We start from the raw sequence: 22,376 nt of genomic DNA, 5'->3' as shown, positions 1-22,376 counted from the left end.
GGAGAGGAAAGGAAAATGTTGGCACAAGCAGAAGTCTGCTTGGCACAAGCCAGAAGTACAGATGACCTTCCCTTTTAATTTGAGTTTAAAGAGTGCTTCAAAGTGCACCTTACACTTTCTAATTAATTTCATAATGCCTGGATTTTTATCTTAACCTATCTCATCTATTTTATTTTCTGATGGGGAATAAATTATACTATATTTACTCAACTGCGATTATATTACTGGCATGTTGAGTAATTTGTTTTTAGTGAAAAGAGGTGGTTGTGTTGTATCAGCCAGAGGAATAATGTTTAAAGTTCATTGTAGTATTTTGTACTGATGGTAAGATGAAACTCTTAAACATGCACCTCAAATGACAATCTGGTTGCTGTGAACATTAAATATTGACACCCCACTTCTTCCACAAATATGTTGGGCATTTAATAAGTAAAAAATGAAATATTGGTTATGAAATTCTTACAGAATTAGATACTATAGTTAGAATTAGTCCTGAGGAGGCATCCAGAGCACTGTCTGGTCCTGTTAATTGGATCAATTTCAATTGTTATGGTATGATGATGTGGACATGTTAAAAGGGTTCAGCTTGTCATGGCTTATAAGAGTGAGCTCGAGGGGGTAACTTGGGTGGGTCCAGGAAGAGTTTGGTGCTTTGCTGTGAGAGGGGAAGGTACCATCTGCCCTGAAAGAGGTGGTGATGCTCCCTCTCTTTAAGAGGACCTCCTTGGGCCAACAGCTGTTGAACTGTTGCCTAGTTCCCAAGTTTTTCTTTTGGGGTAAGGTATTCAAGAGAGTGGTTGGTGGCAGTTCAACTGCAGGCATACTTAGAAAAAGCAGGTTATCTGGACCCTTTTCTGTTTGTTTTCAAGAACCCAAACGGCCTTGATAGCCCTGGTCAATTACCTTTGTTGTGGAAGAGTGTCATAAAAAATGCAACTCTTTTGTTTCTTGTTGACTTCTGTGTGGTCATTTAATTTATATTTATTTATAAAAATATTTGTATACCACTATTTTGTTAAAAAATCAAAGCAGTTTACAGCATGTTTAAAACAACCACCGCCATAGAATTTATTTTTTAAAAAAGATTAAAAATACAATAAAAACAAAGGACAATTGTTGTGAAAAAAGTATGTTCTTAATTACCTGCATAAGCCTTCTTTGTATGAAATCAAATACTTGTTTTGGGAATTTGAAGGTCCATGAATTAATAATGGCAGCAATAATAATTTGAACAGGAATGTAACAGGCTGTGATATTGGAGGAGGGGATTCTGTGTAAATTGGGGTCAATTGCATAGGTAACTTTCATCAGAAAATTTTCTGATGCCCTAGAGTGTGACCTGATTTACTATGTTTATTTTATTTGTGTTTAGTACACAAAGCTAAAACCTTTGAAATTGAGAAGCTTGGCTAGTATTTATTTGTAATGGGCATCCATTCATTTTTACCAATGAACCTACCATAATTACTGATAACAGGTGGAACTCTACCTAGTGTTGTGATTCATTGAAGAGGGAAGCTCCATTTGTTTGTTCTGCTGTTCGTCATGCAGCTACTGGAGAGGTTAGAACAAGCAGGTTGTCAACCCTATTTATTTCATTGTAAAAGCTCCTGTGATAGTAATCACTGATGCTGTCCAGTGCAAGCTTTGACTATATCAGTTGTTTTTCTGTGTTGATAAGGATAAGCAGATAGTTACTCACCTTTGCTGTCTTCAGATGGAAATCTCAATAGCTGTGGTGGTGGGTGCAGTAATGACGCTCCACCCCACTTCAACAGGAGTCAGAGTCTATCTTATCCACACTCAAGCCACATGAATGCTAGCAAAGGTAAGGTGGTGATTTCCTCACTATTCTGTATTGCTTTCAACCCTAAATAGGGTCCCCAAAGTATTTTACAACAATAAAATTCACACAAAAAAGAGAATCACATAAAACTACATTTTTTACATTCTGAAAGGGAAAGGAGCTGGACTCTGAAGAGAATTTTGGTTTTTGACAGAGAATAGATACTGCTAACAGGATCCCTTCAATTTCCCCATGTTACCGCTGGTGCTTCACTACTTGCTATCCCCCTGTTGCTACTGGTGCATAGTTGGGCTGTATGCGTTGGGCTGTGTATACACATGTTGACATTAACTAACCAAGGCACGGGCACCCAATTTAACTAAATAAACATAAGGATTGCTGATGGAATGAAGGGCCTTGGCAAAACAAAAAGCATAATTTGTGAATCATCTAAGAGCCACGCAGTCACCTCCCCAAGGTAATTCTTTTTATTCGTTTAAAATATTTTCCCCATCCTTTCAATATAACAATCTCAAGGTGACTTACAATATCCCTTAAAACAGCTAACATATGAAAACAATAAAAAGCAGTAGTTAAACCATCAAAAGCAATTAGAAGTCTGAGAAGCCAAAACAGTTTGTACTTGATGCCTAAAAGCTATTGGATTCCGCACGTTGTAAGCAGCTAAGGGGAGGGAGTTCCTCTGTTCTGCATGAACAAATGACATCATTTCACTCTGAGGCCTGCCTCAAAAAGTTTGCTAATTATTTTGTGGGCAAAAAAAATTCACTCCAAACTTGAGACTTGCAGGGGTTTGTCCAATCCTTGTCTATCTTGGATTGTGTGATCTAGCCATGAGATATTAAACTGGGTGTGTCCAGGGAGAAGTTAATGGCTAGTTATGGGAGCAAGTGTTGTCTGCTACCTTGAGGGAAGGCAGCACCTCTTGAAGAAGCTCCCTTGGAAAGCCAGTCATGATCCCAGGTTGGGAAGTATCACTAACCCAAACCATGGCTTAGCTCCCAGTAGCATGGCAACAGCAAGAGAGGTAGAGCAGCAAATGTGCATCAGCATGCAGCATGTTCACCTTTAATCCACAGTTAACTGTGATTTAAAGTTGTGTGTGAACCAGGCCAGTTTGTCACACAAAATGAAATAGATTGATCATAATAATGTGAGCATCACCTTGGAAGCAGTCGGTAATAATAAATAAATAATAATAAAATTTTATTTTTGAGTCGCCTATCTGGCCGAATTAACGGCCACTCTAGGCGACGTACAATTACAAGATAAAATACAAAAAAACCAATAAAACCACAAACAAAATTTAATATACCGGTATTAAAAACACCCCCCCCCAGTATTCAACCCTTTTAAATCTGAGGCTTAAGATAACTGATTTGCCTTGGCCAATGTGGTATAGTGGTTAAGGTGATGGACTACAACCTGGGAGACCAGGGTTCGAATCTCCACACAGCCATGAAGCGCACTGGGTGACCTTGGGCCAGTCACTGCCTCTCAGCCTCATGAAAACCCTCTTCATAGGGTCGCCATAAGTCAGAATCGACTTGAAGGCAGCACACTTACTTACAGAGGATAGCTTTGACATCCTCCTCCTTATAATTTGCATTTGTATATTTATCTGCCTGATGACATTGCGTTGATGCAAACTCATCTTTTGGAAGAGTTTTAGATGTGGCACTTGCATAGAGCTGAAAAATGCGTTTCAAATTCCCATGTTCCAGCTTAAAATTTATAAGCATCTACATGACCTGATGCTTGGAATGGTTACATCATCATTATTATTATTATTATTATTATTATATGTATATATCACTTACATGCTGTAATGGCTTATAATTAGTTTTGTATAATATTATACATCCCTGATAATATTAACCAACAAGATACCTAGATATACTGGTTATGTTCATATGGCATATTCTTCTATGGCAATTTAAGTATGTAAAACAAAACATAAAATACTGATTATTTTTATAACTTTACAGACTTTTTAAAAAGTTGACATGATCAGCATTTAGACAATAATTAACTGGTAACAATATGTAATCATTTACACGATCTAAAGTCATGTGAGACCACCACTTTGCTGAAGTTAAGCAGGGCTAGGTCTGGAGACTTCCAGAATACAGAATTTACTTTAAGTGCTTAATCAAAAGAATGGCATTAGCAGCAGTAACTATATATTGTAATGCAGCTAACTATATAATTCCTTTATTATTTATTTATTATTTGATTTATATCCCACCCTTCCTCCCAGTAGGAGCCCAGGGGTGGCAAAGAAAAGCACCAAAAACACTTCAAAATATCATAAAAACAGACTTTAAAATATATTAAAACAAAACACACTTTAAATACACTTAAATACACTTTAAAAAGCTTTAAAAACATCTTTTAAAAAAAGGTTTTAAAACATCTATTTTTTAAAAAAGGTGGTTTAAAAACATATTAAAAGCAATTCCAACACAGATGCAGACTGGGATAAGGTCTCTACTTAAAAGGCTTGTTGAAAGAGGAAGTTCTTCAGTTGGCACCGAAAAGATAACAGACATGGTGCGTGTCTAATATTTAAGGGGAGGGAATTCTAAAGGGTAGATGCCACTACACTAAAGGTCCATTTCCTATGTTGAGCTATAATTCCCAGAGTTCTCTGGGGAAAGGACTGACAGCGGCAATTGTAGATCTGTGAGGAGTCTCCTAACAACTCTCAGCACCTTTCACAAATGTCACATCTCAGGATTCTTTGGGGGAAGCCATGCCTATTTAAAGTGGAATAATAGTGGCTTAAATGTATGGTGTGAATCTGGCCACTGACTTGTGACTTATTATTAGTAGTATTTATTATTCGTATTCCTTTCAAAATTATCAATATTTCATTTTAAAACATAGATATTAATAACTATTTTTTGCAAGAGGAAAAAGCTGCATTGGTAAAAGCAGCAGCTAGTGGATAAAAAATGAACTCGAATCAATACTGGCTTGTTAGGTTGATGGAATATTTTCGAACTGGCACCAGCCAATGGATCCTGTCCTTAGTTAGAAGGTGTAATGATGCAGACACCATTGTTAAAGTGGATATTCATGTACATAATTTGTACATCTGTATGTTACATATATGAGAATCTGTTTTACCCATCTGTATCATGTATTTAGGGCAGACGAAGGTGTTATGAACAACACTGGGCTGCCACTGAAAATAGCAGCTATATGGTTCATTCCAGAGCTTGGAAAAGTTACTTTTTTGAACGACAACTCCCATCCGCCCCAGCCAGCATGGCACTAGCTGGGGCTGATGGGAGTTGTCGTTCAAAAAAGTAACTTTTCCAAGCTGTGGTTCCTCCATAAACATCTAGGGCAGGGGTGGTCAATCTTTTTGCCCCACAGGACCCATGTGTTGCAGTGGGTATGCTGTAGGGGCCTAGGCTGGTGATGGGGATGGACACACATTTTCATGGGGAGGATGCATGCAGGAGGTAAGGATTAACCCTCCCCATCCCTCATGCTATCCCCATCACATTCATGCTTTCTCTGCTGCCCAGCCCACCAAACAGTGGGAAAGCAGTGAAATTTTGTGGTGGAGGCACCAGGGCTGTGGTGTCGGAGTTGGAGTCTTGGAGTTGGAGTTGGAGTTGGTAGAAATGTACTGACTCCGGCTTCAAAATAAAATTAATATTTTAATATTAATATGTTAACATAAATCAATATACATTTGCCATTTATGAAGGAGTCTGAGTTGGACAGTAGAAAAATGGAGGAGTCGGAGTCGAAGGTTTGACGTACCGACTCCACAGCCTTGGAAGGCACCTACATTAACCACATTTTGGGATGCCCGTGGCACAATTGCTGACATGATGTAGGGGAACACGATGTGTGATGTTGTCATGCTTGCAACTGGCAGCCAAAGATGTGGGGGTACAGAAGTTTTAGCATGATGGCATTGCATGACACAATAAGTATCCTTAGCTATACAGAAAAAAGAAATCAAGGGGCTGTTTGACGCTAGCCTCGTGTCTGTTGTAATGTCTAGTTCTGTCCTTAGATTAGAAACAGAAGCAAAGTTTATATACATTATTTATGCAGAAGGTATTCTGCTAAACTATACCAAAATGATTTTAAGAGTATAAACTATTTATTCCGTTACAGAGGTCCTGTTACTCTTTTCTATGGAAAGAATAATTTTATCAATTAAAAATCCAATATGTCACACTCACTGCTATACATCTTCCTATGGAGACCAATTCCCCTGAGCGCTAAAGGGAATTACCAGCTAATTTAATGCCCTTTCCTCTGTGTTTTAAAAATAAATACTTGTGTCTGTTGCTCAGATTTTTCTTAAGTTTGGATGCTAGATAGTACAAGCCTGTGTTCTGTAGTAAGTCAGCTTCAGATCTAGAAACTAGTTCTTAACTCTTCTGTGGTCTGGTCTGAAAACTTGATTCTCTGGCAGAAAACTAGCATGGTGTGTACTTTTCGCTGCGCTTATGAACTGTCATAAATTATAGCATAGAATAAACAAGAAGAACATGAATTGGTTCAGATGCTTCAGGTTTACCTGTGTCAGTGAGATTACAATATTAACTAATCCTTTACTAGTAATTTAAAGCAAATGGATAGAAAACTAGATTTTGGTTACTGGAAGAGATTGTGCTCTGCTACCCTACTTTTCTCATTATGGCCTTTGCTACACAGATGGGCTGGGTAATGAATGGGTTCAGTGTATGAATGGGTTCTACTCTGTTCAGTACAGACCTCTGATTCCAGAGCACATGGTTCTGGTGTGTTCTCAGGAGTCTTCCTAATAAAATATTAGATTAAAAAAAATATCTTCCAAAGCATGACATGACCATAAAGAAAAACACCCTAGATTAATATGTGATGTAGTTAAAAAGCAGGTCACAGTGCAGTACTTCCTTATTAAATTCCATTTTAACAAGCAATTGATTCACAAAACAGCAAATTGTGTGTAGCTCTAAAAATAACACAACAGTCTTGAACAGTTGGTTACAATACCTGTTGCCACTGGCACTATATTTTATCCCCTGCCCGACATTGCTGTGACTATAGCGCTGCTAAAATATGTATACTAATTAGGGAATATGTTACTTATAAAATATTTGGCTGAAATTAGTAAGCAGATATGAAAGAGAGTCTATGATACAGATGTGGATAAACGCATTGGCATTTGTTGGGCTGTTTGTGTAGAGCAGGTCTCATTGCCAAAGCGGTTTTTTTACCTCTCTGCATTTAAAAACTCAGTTGTGATCCACTGGGGAAGTTGCTGAAGATACTGTATCCCTATGATAAAGTCCAGATCACACACTCTTTAGCATATATAAATCAGATTGCTAGATCATACCTTTTCATCTTTTTAGAATAGGACAGAGGTAACACCCATATTTGGAGACTGGAGAGAAAAACAAAATAGGCAAATCCCTTTTCGCTTTATTTGTTCTGGTGGCAAGAGAAAATTACACTAGATGGAGGGTCATCTTTTTAATTAATCCTTGTTAATAGTTGGCAGTTGGCAGTCAGCCACATCATCTGTCAATCTTAAATCTAAAGGCTTTAGAAATGTATTGTGGCAATTTAAGTATTATATTTCAGAAATTAGTGGATTGTATAGGTGATTCAGCATAGGCAAGAATATTGTCTGGATTATCTTGGTAGTTTTACATGAATGGAACTTTTATCAACTCTGGGAATTCTTACCATGAAAGGTATGTGGGTGTGTTTTACAAAAAAAGGTTCTAGGAGGAAAGACTTTAGGTTTAATCATAGAATTGTTTATAGATGACAGGTGGAAATTAGTCCTTTAAAAATATTTAGTCAGTATTAGACAATGTACGCACTGTCAGATAAACCAGCCTGGTAGACAGTGAATGTTTGTTGTTGTACATAGAAGATCCATTGTACATGGCTTGATTTGGGGGAAAACAAGCTAATTGAATGTAATAGTGTATGTGGATGGGCAGCCAGTCTCAAAGCTATAGCAATGAAGGACAAAAAGTCAGACTGAGCTCTGCTGAAATCACAGCCAATTATAATGTTCAAATAATCCCATTACAATAACATCCCAAAAAATGCCCCTGCACTGCACTGCAGTGATAAATTATTACAGTCCTTTGTATTACAGAATTTTTTGTTCCAGCGTTAAGATGCCATTGAAATAGACATGTTATTTTCTTCCAGCGTCTCTTTAGAATTTAGCAACAATAACATGACTGTGAAGTCTGAAATTTTAATTCAAATTCATTAGGGATGGCTTGAGAAATAGTACCAGAAATCATTCTCTAAACCTACGAGCAAAAATGCCTCATGTTACTCTAGTCTCCAAAGTGAAAACAATGCCAACTCTAACAGCCTGCCTCTCTCTAGAGCAGCCTTTCCCAACCGGTGTGCCTCCAGATGTTGTTGGACCACAACTCCCATCAGCCTCATCCAGCATTGCCAATGGCTGAGGCTGATGGAAGTTGTGGTCCAACAACATCTGGAGGCACACCGGTTGGGAAAGGCTGCTTTAGATTTTATTAATAACAATGTGGCTGAAGTACAATGTATTGCTATTAAAGTATTATTATTTATTTATTTATTTATTTATTAAATTTATACCCCGCCTTATGGCCAAAAGGCCCTCAAGGTGGCTTAAAAAAACATGAATATAGCAATACATCAATAGAACATAATACATCAATACAACAATCCAATAATACAATTCTCAAAACTAAATAACAAATAACATTAAAAAGAAAAAAAACAGCAATTACAAGCTTCTAATAGTAGGTATCATACTGTAGGAATTATACTGGATCCTTCTGATCTTGTTGGAAATTCTGGGTTGAGTTGTCACGGCTTCGTCTCCTGCATAAGAACATAAGAAGAGCCAGCTGGATCAGGCCAGTGGCCCTTCTAGTCAGCATCCTGTTCTCACAGTGGCCAACCAGGTGCCTGGGGGAAGCCCGCAAGCAGGCTTTTATCCAGCTCTTCCAGATGTATTTATGTGGCCCTCAATGGAGATGACATGCTCACGAATCCAGCTCTGGAGTGCGAGATCGTCGACACGCTCAAAGTAATAAAGGAAATGCTAACTCCAGAGTGGGGGTATGCTACAGGGAGAGTAGGTCATGGGATTCTTTTCTTAAGATGCAAATAAAATGGATTTTTATTCTTTGCAGCCACTCAGGATCGACAGGTAAACAAAACCATTTTGTACATCATGGCACATGAAGGAGAGAGTTTCAGGGATATTGATGACTTTGCTGCACATGTATCCAACAGCTGTCCCATAGGCTTCAAGCTATGATTCCTCTTGGTATATAAGGATTTTGCTGTGAAAGAACAGGGTTGCATGAAGAGTTATAATAAAAGGGTTGCATAGAATTTTCTTCTTAAAATAAAATGTGACATTTAAACGATTGTGCATATTCTAGGTTCAGGAGCTCTTTCAAGTGTCAGTGTTTCGTTGTAAGAAATTGCAAAAGGTTTTAAGCTTTTGCTCACAGTTATTGAGATTTTAGTTTGCCAAAGACAGATGCTTTCTGTAGAAAACATGTGTATTTGTTTTTTGTCTGTGTTAAATAAAAATATTAGGATTGGTTAGTTGAGGGATTTATTTATTTAACTGAACTAACATGTAGCCACCTGTGCAGTTTTGAAAATAATCTTAAGCAGTTCATTTTATTGGGGCTCTCTAGAATGTCTCTCCTTCAGCAGCTGTTAACTGAGCTATTCATAGATCACTGCTGGCATTAGTCGGTTTGTACTGCTGTCATTGCAATAAATCTGTATTTTCAAGCTGCATAAGATTGTGTTACACAGCACTGGGTTTAAATAAAATGTCTTGAAGTGATTTGATAATCATATCCTTAGATAATTTCTGAGAAAGTAGTCAAAACTGTAGGACTTTGTGCCTCATATTGTTGCGTTTTTTACTTGTTAAATGGACCGTTCTTGTTCACTTTGAACTGCCTGATGTTCAAATTTCAAGTAATTCGCTAACTTTTCAATTTCTTCAAAGCCTCTGCAAATATTTAAAATATCCACATCTAAGAGTACAGTTGCAGACTCCTTCAAAGAGCTTTCATCCCTTTGAATTATAATCATGTACTGGTTACACAGCATATATGTTGTTTGATTAACAATATGATTGCTTGCGTATTGCTGGATACCAGCCTTCTGCAGAAAGTCTTCCATGGTGATGTTACCTTCTTCCTCAGGTTTCAAATCTATGTGAAGAAAGTCTGCCAGATGTGTAATTATTTCTCTCTCCCCCACTAGTTCATTATATGCGGAGCTAGATGTTGCACATACATATGTTCTCTCCATTTTATTCAAATCATGTTGGTGGTCATTTTGGTCGTTAGGTTCAAATTGTATTTGCCTCTTTTCTTGGGCGCTTTTGTAGAGAGCAGGATTAGCAGCCTGACCATTTTCTGTTTTGTTCTGGCATGAAAGCTCCCATACCTCAGGACCGGGGTTTGCAGTATTATCTTTAACTACTTGCTCCTGAGGTTCTAATATAAGACACCACTGTTGATTTTTTTGACTAAGCCACAATTGAGCCATTGCTAAGTCATCTGAAGTAGTATCATAATAGCGTTCCCTGTGACTGACTATATCCAAACATTTGGCACCAACCATCAGCAATTTGGCTTTACTATCTTCTGTCACCCAGTACTTCTGTTGAAGTTGGACTGTTGGGACTAAGGAGAGTTCTTGGGTTGCGTCCATGTTCCTGCTGGAAAAAAAGTGTATACTAAGACACGAGTTTGATTTTACAAATTGTGCTTACCATATAAAAGAGCCAGCAAGAGACAGAGAATCATTTTCAGTAATTCATTCTGATTTATTTATTTAGTAGATTTATATCCTGTTCTTACCTAGAGTCCTCAATGCAGCTAACCGAATGTATCAAACAAAAGATACACCAAGAACCACATGCTCAAACCCCCAAAATAACCAGCCTCCCCTGGAGCAGGAGCTGTTCCTTCCCACAGAGCAGTTCTAGGTTGGCCCTGCCACCCTTACATTCTTCTACTTGCTGTGGGGTTGTACTTAGCTCTTTATTTATTTGACTGAGAAAAAATTCTTCAGGCCCTTTCTCACTTTCCCCCCTTCATTTTGGGCACCTGTCACTATGATTTTTCCAACCCCTTGTTAGGGATGGGGAGAAGTTCAGTTCACTGCACATTTAAAGGCGAATCTATGCAATGTGTACACTTTGCAATGTGTGAACTGAAACACGACTACCCTTTGAAATTTTCACTTATCAGAATTTTGTGATGCAGTTCTCCAGCCAAACATGGCTTACAGAACTGCATATATTAGAAAGAAGCGTGCATAAAAATGAATATATTTAGTCAAAATAACATGTAAAATGCATTCTATTGGGGAACTTGCTTGCCAAACTGTGTATGTTAGTCAAAACTGCTTATCAAATGTATATTCAGAGAACTTTACACTAAAATGCCAATGGATTTTATGATGATTTTTTTAAAAGTAGAAATTGCTGCAAAACTGAATTTAAGATTGGAAAAATGAGAAACCAAGAGAACTGAAATGGACAGATCCTTTCATCCCTACCCTCAGTGAAAGGAAATGGTTAAATCTTTTATTTATTTATTTATTTGTTTGTTTGTTAGATTTTTATACCGCCCGACTAGCATAGGTCTCTGGGTGGTTTACAGCAAAATACAGATACATACAATAAGGCTGCTGTGAAATTTCATCAGTTTTTTGGCTGATGTCTAAAGTATATAATGTCTATCCGAGTTATAGAAATAATAAATATTGTGATATTGACTGCAGATTTAAATAAGGATACTCTGGAGAAGGGACGTTTGTGTGTGTGAATGAGTGAAACAAAACTACTGGGAAATTTATAAAATAATAACAAGGTGATCTATGACTCTGTGGAGGAAAATTTAATAGCACATTTATTTTTGATGGAACATTATGAATGTTTCACAGGGTAGCAGGAATATTATCATTTGCTTTAATTTTGGTGGTTACCAAACAAAAGACAATATAAAAGTGAAGTTATGCTTAAAAACCTAATTTCCTTGCTTTCTTATTCTAATTGATTTTTAAGAGCACAACAGAAAGCTAGAATTAAAATAACTGTTCTGTTACTTCCATGAACCCAGTGAGGAGATGTATTCACAACAGCAGCTGCTAATGGCACAAGCAGAGCAACTTTTGAAACAGAGGAATTTGATATAGCATGGTGGTCTGCTGTTTAAAGGAAAATAAACTCAGGCATTCCATATCCCAACTATAGAAGATACCATTTGATCTCAAGACAATAGCATTACAGTAGGGCGCCACTCTATGGCGCTTCGCTAATGCGGCAGTCTCAATGAGACGCAATTAGACTAAAGCCCCACTCATACAGCGCTTGTTCCACTTTTATGGTGGTTTCCGGGCATGGCGCGCCATTCTATTCAATGAGTTATGCTTTTCAGCGGTTTTTGCTTTTCAGCAGGGGTCCGGAACGTAACCCGCCGTTTGAGTGGGGCCCTACTGTATAACACTAACAATCGGCATTTAATGTTCTCCTTTTTTGTAAAGATTTGACATTTTCATAAAATATACGAACAAGAATACAAAATACTGTGCAGTCCCAGTGAACCATATTATTTTAAAATATAAAATAAAAAAATAACGAAAAACAATATTTTCTGATCTAATTCAGACACACATTCAATAAAAAGGAAAGCTAGCTTACCTCCAATGAAGTCCGGTGAAGGAAGGAAGAAAATGTGATTGCCTGTGTGTACGTGTGCATGCTTGAAGTGATGGAGCACAAAAGTGAGGGGAAGGTTTGCATCTCTTTACCTTTTGCCACACACACCTTTTCGTTAATTTCCATCTCTTGCATCAAACATGAATAAACAAATGTGGCTATACTGTCATGTTTCATTTGATCCTACCTTACCCAGGGAAGTGACGGCCATCCTAATATTCTCCAGTGACTATATATGACCAGGTCTTGCCTGGAAGAAAGTACATGGTTGCACTAGTTTTTCAGAATATGTGAAAATGGCTGAGTTGCTATTTAGAAACAATGATGTTGATTCTGAAAGTGTATCTGGCCTCCTACCCTGAAATATGATGGTTTTATCAAAAGGGCTGAAACCTAGTGGTAGGAGTGTGTGGTGACTGGTGAGCAATGATCTCTGGCACTGGATGCTAAAGGGGGTTCATACACACACACATTCAAAGAGCATGTGAGGGGGTTGTAGGGCCACATGAGCGAGCCCTACCCCCTGCCACTGATGTGTGTGGAAGTCACACCATTTATGCACGATAAGGTACTCTGTGTACTAACACGCATGCCTAGAACTCCTCCATGTGTGTGGGGGGGATCATGGCCCAATTAGGATTCTCTCCTAATGTGTAGAAAATATTTTCACATGAACCTTGGGGTGCGCATAGCGGTTTTCCTTGCTTCCACCAAACATGCAGGGATGGCCACCAGGTTAGGCTACTTCCTCATTTCCTTACAGCCTGCCCCCATTCCCTTATACCAGTGTTCTGTGTGATGAGGTACTCAGACAAACAATAGAGAAAGGCAGTACAGGATTTTTCAGTATCATCTTCGGTATACTATACTGTGTAATATACAGTAGTTGGAGCTAGAATCATAGAATTGTATGACTGAAGAAGATCTGAAAGTGTTAATATTCAACCCCTCCATTTTAGTGAAAGATCTTGCAATCATAGCTTATGTTCATAGTACATCTGAATACTTGACAGCGGTGGCATTGAGACACTGCAGTTCAGAGAATCATCTAAATGCAGCCAGAGTAACCCACCTCATTAAGAATAATATGTCAACTGGCTCAAATAAGAGAACTTCGTGATGGCGTCCAGCTGTCTTTGTGCAATGCCTTTGAGTGATATATTTGCATAATAAATATGGTAGCATTGTAGATAAACTGCTCCAAAACGGTTCCAAAAGATCTACAGTTATTCACACACCCTGCACAGTATTTTAGATTTGTTTTATACAACTTTTATTGCCTTAACAGAATGGCTTTTCTTAGTATAGTGTTTCTTGATACCATTTGCAATTATTCTTAAGTAGCCCCATCCAATATCAAAGTCTACCATACAATAGTCTCCTCCCTGTTTTTGTGCTGCTTTATGACTAATAGGTCTTTATTACATGATTCTATTATGCGTTCCATTTTTAGCAAATCATGTTATCAATATTTACTTCAATTTGAAATTTTTTGAAGTGGCCTACCTTGTCATCTGTCTCAGAATGGAAAGGTGTTGATGGCTTTTTATTTTTTTCCCCCTTTGTTCCATTTCTTGTAGGTGTAACCCCAAGTTTTCTTGCCAACAGCCTCCTTCCTTCAAAGCAGTATGCATAGATCCCCTCTCCCCGTTGAGTTTTAGTTACTGCTTGTGGCTACCATGGCAACAGTGCATGTGGCAACAGCTTCTACGTACTGTATATCTCTTGGTTGACTCCGAGGTGCTTTGCAGAACCAGCCCAGTACAGTAGGCTGAAACCAAGTTTAAATAACTAACAGAGCAAACATCCATAATTTCTTTGCATAATCTCTGCTAAGCTCAGGGGGGAAGGCTTTTGTTTTACCTGTTGCTGTTTGTGGAGTCAGATCTTGCCAGCTGCCTATTATGGAATGCATTCAAATATTCCTTCTGTTAAAGACAGGCTTCATTAATGGTATCATGGTGCCATCTGATTGCAAATGCAAGAGTCAGCTGGTGGTGGTGGTAATAGCCCTCACAGATCTATTTTAGGCTTTCCAAAGGACTTGGACATGCCCTGTGGCATTTTTCCCTTTGAACTACCCATTGTGACTGATTCAAGCTAGCTCCTGGGCAGTGATATGGGCTTTCCAGAAAAATAATATGCACATTGAAAATTTTCAGATGCATTGGGAAACTTGCTACCCTAGAGCAGGGATGGGTCACCATTTTTATCTGGCAGTCTGGATCAAAAATTGGTCACCCCTTCATGGACCACTCTTGACAGGATGGTGAGTCTGCCCACCTGTCACTTACCTGACTTCAGGTGGATCTGAGCCCACCAGAAAGCGGCAGGACTTGTATATGAATTCAATTTAAACAGTGCTGAATGCAAGTCCTACTGCCTGCTTTACGCTTCCACTTGTTCTTTGGCAGCTGTGGTTTTACCTATTCTGCATCTGATGTTATATTTTGGGGTGGGTTAGGTTTATTACTACTGTTGAGATTTTAATGTTTTAATGTATTTGTATGTTTTTATTCTGTACGTCGCCCAGAGTGGCTGGACAACCAGCCAGATGGGTGACTAACAAATCTAATAAATAAATAAATAAATAAATAATATGATTTTGGGGAGTGACAGGTGTGACGAGCCACAAATGCCTGCACAAAAATGCCATGTTGCCGGCCTAGTGGGCCTAATTTGACCTCTGGGCTGGATGTTCCCCATCCCTTCCCTGCAGAGTGATCTAATTTAGTATGCTTATTTTACTTGTATTTAGTGAACAGAGCTAAACACTCTGAAACTGGCAAGTTTGGCTAATATTTATTTGCAATTGGCATCCATTTTTTGTAACTTATGAACAGGTTTTATATTTATTTTTATGGAAAAATAAAGCACTGGAAAATTTTCAGGCCCACGTCACTGATCCAGCAAGTGGTTGGCACTTCTTTACACAAGGGGATGATGTCTGTTGCCCTTAGATAGGCAAGTGTGAGGAGTTATTTTCAGACATACATCCTGACTACCCAGCTCTTCTCCTTCCCTGCTCTAGTATGTGTGGGTATGCATCCTACCTTACAGAGGAACCTTACAAAGGACAATCCTACCCGTTCACTACGCTCGACGTCAAAGGCCCTTCTCCGGGTCCCAACTCATAAAGAGGCCTGGAGATCAACAACTAGATCTAGGGCCTCCTCGGTGGTGGCCCCCGAACTATGGAATGCCCTCCCAGACGAGATACGCCTGGCGCCTTCTTTGTTATCTTTTCGGCGCCAGGTAAAAACCTACCTTTTCGCCCAGGCTTTTTAAACATTTTAAATTTAATTTTAAACCTAATATGGATTTTAATTTATAAACTCAATGGCAATTCTATTTTGCATTTTTATCATGTTTAATGTTTTTATAATTGTATTATATTTTTCACACTTGCTCATATTTTAATTGTGATTTTATTTGTTGTACACCGCCCTGAGAGCTTTCTGCTATAGGGCGGTCTAGAAATGTAATTAAATAAAATAAATAAATAAAATAAAAAATAAATCCTACATTTGAGGGGCTGTCTTCCAAGTTTGACTTAAAGATAACCACTGGAAGGGAGAGAGCAGAGGCCTTGAGGTTGCCAGCAAAAGTTAGCTCCTGGACAGCTGGTTGAACAGGCACATAGGTCACCTGTCCATAGTCTCATCCACTATGGTGGGATGTAGCATATCTTTCCTTACATTATAGTAATTGTTTCTAAGTGTACACCTATGCATATAAATTGGTATGTGCAAATCTGACCTCATTTATTTTTGTGATGCATTTCCTCCATTTTCTTTTCTTGGCAATGAATAAGTGGCCATCCTATTCTGAGCATTTAAACTGTGGTTTGGCCATGATCTCTGAGCAAGGCAACACTAATACTAGCAACTCATTTTAGAGCAAGGTTTCAGGTGTAGCTTGAACCAGAAATGTGTATGAAGGGTAAATAGTGTCTAACCAGCAATACATAAGCTCAGTAATTCCGGGTGAAAGGGAATTAGCGATTACTCACTGGAAGGTACATAACCAGTTTCTGCATTTCCACAGCTCTTGCAACATGTCATATAGGAAGACTGGTTAAGGGAACAAAGGGGGTGGTTTTATTTTTTAAAAATCCAGCCCAGATGAATTAGCTGTCAGAAACATTAACATCATAAACAGAAATGTATCAATCACAATTTATGTAATTTGGCTTTCAATGCTATGCAAGACTACTGATTATGACAATTTATTTGCATATTACCAAGTCTCTGGTGACTTTGTTTGCATCCTGATTACTGAAACTGCCAATGCAGCAGTTTGCTTCCATGGTGCCCTCGTAGTCTGATCCTAGTGGCACAACTGCCTGTGGAGAGGATTCCCTCCCCCCAGTGGATACATTATTAATTAGTCATGCATTTAAAAACACACGTAAGATGGTTGTGTTTTGTGGCTTGGAAGTTTTGCATTAAAAGTGTGGATTGTGTTAATCAAAGAAAGGAATGGGGGAAATGGCTGCGTGAAAACTTTTCGGTGGCTTAATTTTACAGCTTTCTTTCCATTTATATTAGTGAGCAATGCAAGCCATCTATGTTTTTTGTACACATATGAAATACATATTTGTGCATAAAATCTGCAGTGTTTGGAAAATATTTTGAACTCTTCATGTACATTTTTCAAATTTCTAGGCACCAGCATCACATTTCAAGGAGCTTGGGCAATCAGGTGCCTATGCTTCTTCCAACCTGAATATAAATTAATATTAATGTTAACATAAAAAATATGTGCAGGAAAGTAGATGACCAAATTCTCAGCCACTCAGGATCTGAAGCATCAACATTTAAAGTTTTCAGTAATGTTGGAAAATTGGTTTAAAAGCTGTATCATGAGACATTGTAAAATTAGATATAGATCTAATTTCTCATTTTTAGATCTATTTGTTCTCTAGTGAGGTTGTTCAGAAAGCCTTCATCTGTGACTTCCTCATTTTATTTGCAGGCTGAAAAGGCACCAAAATGTGTGTGATGTCCTGGATGATGAAATACTATTGACCAATTCACACTGTGTTCATTTAAAAACAAAGCACAAACTTGTACAGCAGCCATGTTCTCTTCACGTGATTTTAAAACATAGGTCATTGGGCCCTGTAAATTAATTTTTCAGGAAGTGGGTTGTTGGGGGTGGGGGAGTTCACTCTAGTTAATAAGTAATGATGTGGTACATTTGGTAACTAGGACAAAGCATCTCTATACCCATTTTTAAGCAGCATTGGATAAAAAGGTTTTACACCAAGGGATTTGACTTAACTATATTCTACATATGGCTAAAAGGGTCACGTAAAAATTGCAGTGGGGACTCCTCTTGTATCATGTTGGGAATATACTATTGAAAAGAAAGTACATGATTAGCATATTTCTCAAAGCTGAATTTTAACAGAGCCAAAATCTACCTCTACTCTTAAACATAACTTAGGTTGCTATCCATTGAATCATAGAATAGTAAAGTTGGAAGGGGCCTACAAGGCCATCAAGTCCAACCCCCTGCACAATGCAGGAATCCAAATCAAAGCATTCCTGACAGATGGCTGTCCATCTACCTCTTGAGTGCCTCCAGTGTCTGAGAGCCCATTACCTCTCTAGGTAATTGATTCCATTGTCGTATGGCTCTAACAGTTAGGAAGTTTCTCCTGATGTCCAGTCAAAATCTGGCTTCCTGCAACTTGAGCCCATTATTCCGTGTCCTGCACTCTGGGACGATGGAGAAGAGATCCCGGCCCTCCTCTATGTGACAACCTTTCATGTATTTGAAAGCCGTCTTTCTCCTAACAGAGGGGGACAAAGAGTTAAAACTTCTAGTTACCTTAAATGACTGGCTTAGAACTGTTGGTCATGGAACTAACCAGAGGGGGAGGCACCTTGGACTTAATTTTAAGTGGTGCCCACTGCCCAGGACTTGATGCGAGAAGTTAGTTCACCTCTGGAGACTAATGCTTCTGCTTAATGTCTACAGTCATTGACCATTGGCATCCCACTTGTTCTGTGGCATGGGTATTGAGAGAACTGTCTTAACAGTGATTCTGATCCTACTCGCAGGGCTCTGTTCAGAGAACAGCATTGGGAGATAGTGTTTTGACCCTATGGGTCTTGTGTTTTCATGTGCCACAGGGCACAATTTTGTCTCCTAGCTTGCTGCAGGTGACACATAAGCAGAGTAGCTGATAGCATCAGGCAGTGTGAGAATCACAGTTTGATGTTCAAACCCCGGGCAGCATGAGAAACAAGGTCCAAGGCAGTCTGAAGTCAAAACATAGTAAGGTCCAGTGAACAACTAGGTAGACAAGGAGTGGAAGCTGGTGCAAAGACGTTCTAGCATTCTAAAACTAGAGTCTTTTGAAATATTAAGTGGTGTATAAAATACTTTTAAATAAAATAAAACCTATTATTATTTGTTACCCACCCTTCACAAGAGCAGTATTTATATATTTATATAAATATTCAATATATTTATATACCCATTTTCCATATATACATTTCTGCTCCAACTGGTTTACAAAAAATAACTAGTAAAAATACAATAGTACTGTAGCCTTATATATAATAATTTTTTTTGTCTGCCTTTTCCAGAAATGTCAATTCTGAGAGATGTGCTGCAAGGTTTCACTTGCGTTTGATTCTTGGTACTTAAAACTGGAAAGGAAAATACATTATGGGTAAGTTAATCTGCTTCTATTGAAGAGGAAATTGATTAATAGAAGCTTTACAGCATAATACAGAGACATGTAGACTATCATATTGAACTGAGGCTTGAAATGTGATTGCAAGATGAGAACCTGAATAATGTATATGATATTAATATGGTACATCTTCATAGGGAAATGTATTTTGTATGTTCTTTTAGTCAGTAACATAAAGGTTTCTGCGCTTGGTACATTAGAGGTATCAAATGGGGAACTTCTAGAATCTGTTGGAATCCAGTTTGTTTCATTTATGAATTGCTTCCCATGGGACAACCAGATGCAATTTAACCATAAAAACATTTAAAATCATTTCAAGTCCAATATAGATACAGGCTGGGATAAAAAATCTCCAGTTAAAAGGCTTGTTGGAAAATGAAGGTCTTCAATAGGTGCCAAAAAGATAATAGAGAGGGAGTTCCAAAGCGTAGGTGCTGCCACACTCAAGACCTGTCTCCTATACCATGTGGAACAAATTTCCTGATGAGGTGGTATCTGTAGGAAGCTTTATTTTAAGTCCTGGTCCCAAGCTGTGTAGAGCTTTGTACACAAGTACAATCACCTTGAATGTAGCCCGCTAGTTAAGAGCAAGCCAGTGCAAGTCTTTCAGTAATGGTATAATGTAACATCGTTATTCTACTCCAGTAAGCAGTCCAGCTGCTGCATTTTGCACCAGCTGCAGCTTCCAAGCCAAACTGAGGGGCAACCCCACATACAGCACAATGCAGTAATCCAATCTGAAAGTTACCAGCGCATGGATTACAGTGGTCAGGCTGTCCTGGTTCAGAAACAGCCATAGCTGTCTTACCAGCCGAAGATGGTAAAAGTTACTCCTAATCGTTTCTGGTGACAGAATGGAACTAGGAGCACCCTGAGACACAAAAACCTGTTCTTTTGGGATAATATGACCCTGTGCAAAGTAAGCAATTAACCAATTATCTGGACTCAGGAACTACTCATCCGCAACACCTCAGTCTTGTCAGGATTCAGACTCATCCAGCCCACCACCAATTCCAGACACTAGAATCTGCTACCCTGGGCTTGTTTTGGGAGGAAGGGTGGGATATAAGTTTAATAAATAATAATGTACCAAGAAAATGAAAACAATAATACTGGCTTTGTCTCTCAAATCCCCTCACTATAAATCAATGGCCTATTAACGCGAGGAAAGTGTTTTCTGATGCTGTCCCTGCTGCCCCCAGTCACAAGCGTGAAGCCTTAGAAGAACAACTAAAATTGAGTCTGTGAGCATTGAAAATGGAGTACAGAACACATTGCACCTCTACATTTGTGTTGAAGCATGAAGGAATCCTCTTAGGGCTCATCCAAACGGAGCAGGATAATCCACGTTTTCCATATCCGGTTTGTCATCTGACAGTCCTCACTTTGCCTGTTTGTTTGCTCTTTCCCAATAAAAAAACCGCTTTTTTTGCGCCCACACACGCAGCGAGAGGACCTGTACTTCTTCTCGCTTTTTCCCAGCTCCGCCCATAACACTCCCACAATTGGTCCGCAGAAATATGATGTATGCTCCTCTCCCCCTTTGCAACAAAGCACAAGGCGCATGCGCTTGAACGTACGAGCGCGAAAGTTTGAATTTCCTGATGGTTTGGTAGTAGTGGCTGTAATGGAGTTCCTTGTCGCTCACCACTCTGGAGCAGGGCCGGCCTGGGGGGTGTCTCCAGGTGCCCCTGACCATCCAGGGGGATTGTGGGCATTGCAAGGGATCAGCGCTTGTAATCGCCGGGCGAATCCCCCCATAACCCTTGGGCTCATTCACTGCAGGGTTCAGCACTGGACCGTTATGCAGCTCGGCAGCAGGAATGCTGCCCCTGAGGGAAGCGAACAGCCCCCCACCACCACAGGTGGCCGCTCTTGGCTCAGGCAGGGAATGCGGGCAAACAGCCCCACGTGCTGCTGTGTCAATCTGCACTGCAGCAACCAGCACAGGCTTTGCGGTGTTCCCTCTGATAAAAGAAACATGCAAACCACTTATATGCCTATAATTCCTGTATTTTTGCTTGTTTGTATTTGCAATATTTTGCAAAACCGACTGTATGCTTTTCTACCTTTAACGTTTCTGGAGATACACATGATTGCAATTCCACTTATTTATCCAGAACAGCAAGTAACGATGTGTCATGTCTAGGAAGGTAGACCACCAGTCTCTATGGTTGCGGATGGCTGAGACGCTCTAGCAAACCACTTATATGCCAGTAATTCCTGTGGGTTTTTTGCTTGTATTTGCGATATTTCGCAAAAGTGACTGTATGTTTTTCAGCTCAGCTGGGCTGTGCAGAACCTGCAGGCTGTGGTTGAAATTGACAAGACTCAGAGAGAGTAGCCTTGCAGGCAGGAAAGTGAAATTGACTAAAGGTGCATGAGTGACTGTAATCCAAGAGGAAAGCCTCTATTTCTCTTTTCCCTCCCCCCTCTCCCTCGACTATGGATGCCTGGAAGCAAAGACCAATACGTTCAAGAAGGGCATTTGATGCTGGTGGTGAGGGGTGGGAGGTGGAGGTTAGGCAAAGATAAATATTTTCTCCCTTGAAAAAGTTTACAAACAACCACAATTGCAGATCTCACCCTGAGCGGCTGCCCAGTTTGCAGGCTGGCTAAAAATTAACCGCTGTTGCTGCTTCTGCGCAAATGCGCTTTTTTGCATCTGTGCAGTAGAAGTTGCAGGGGGGGGCCCAGCACCACACCATTGCTCTGATAGGTTCCTTTTTCCCGAGGTTTCCCCGGACATTCGCACACATGCGCAACAGTGGAAATACATCATTGGCTGAGAACGAGGGAAGGGATATGGGGAACTACCCAAGAACCGCCCATCAAACGCCCACAGCTGTAAAGTCCGCGGTATTGCATCCGAGTGCCTGAAGGTACAGCGGATGATTCCCGGTTTAAAAAAGCAAATTGCATGATTTGCGGTATTGCAGGAGTGGATTTAACCGCGCGAAAATGCGCAAAAGTGCGCGGTGTCATATGGACAACTGAAAAATAATGAAAACACAAAGCTATCATGTCACACATTTTACAGTCGTCTGGATGAGCCCTTAGTATTGGTCTTGGAATACTTTTAAGTGTTGTGTGGATTTAGGTTAACAGTGATCTTC

At 39.4% G+C, this 22,376-nt stretch overlaps 2 protein-coding genes across 8 annotated transcripts in view; one reads left to right on the top strand and one right to left on the bottom strand.

The window, feature by feature from the left end:
* RALGPS1 (Ral GEF with PH domain and SH3 binding motif 1) overlaps positions 1 to 22,376 on the top strand; it is a 226,143-nt gene that overhangs the window by 5,553 nt on the left and 198,214 nt on the right. For all 7 annotated transcript variants that reach the window (XM_061603531.1, XM_061603536.1, XM_061603535.1 and 4 more), the window contains exon 2: positions 19,151 to 19,236. The gene's annotated coding sequence lies outside the window, so the exon portion shown is untranslated. The remainder of the gene's footprint in view (positions 1 to 19,150; positions 19,237 to 22,376) is intronic.
* On the bottom strand, positions 9,740 to 10,537 carry LOC133374004 (uncharacterized). The gene has a single exon (XM_061604525.1). It carries the CDS (start codon positions 10,532 to 10,534, stop codon positions 9,740 to 9,742), a length of 795 nt encoding a protein of 264 aa, XP_061460509.1. The 5' UTR covers positions 10,535 to 10,537.

The sequence above is a fragment of the Rhineura floridana genome, chromosome 20 (assembly GCF_030035675.1).
Source record: "Rhineura floridana isolate rRhiFlo1 chromosome 20, rRhiFlo1.hap2, whole genome shotgun sequence".
NCBI classification, from domain to species: Eukaryota; Metazoa; Chordata; class Lepidosauria; order Squamata; family Rhineuridae; genus Rhineura; species Rhineura floridana.
This window is presented reverse-complemented; position numbering and strand designations above follow the sequence as displayed.

Bases quoted from the DNA above. Each gene is read 5' to 3' on its own strand.
- LOC133374004 (XM_061604525.1), bottom strand. From the start codon at position 10,534: ATGGACGCAACCCAAGAACTCTCCTTAGTCCCAACAGTCCAACTTCAA.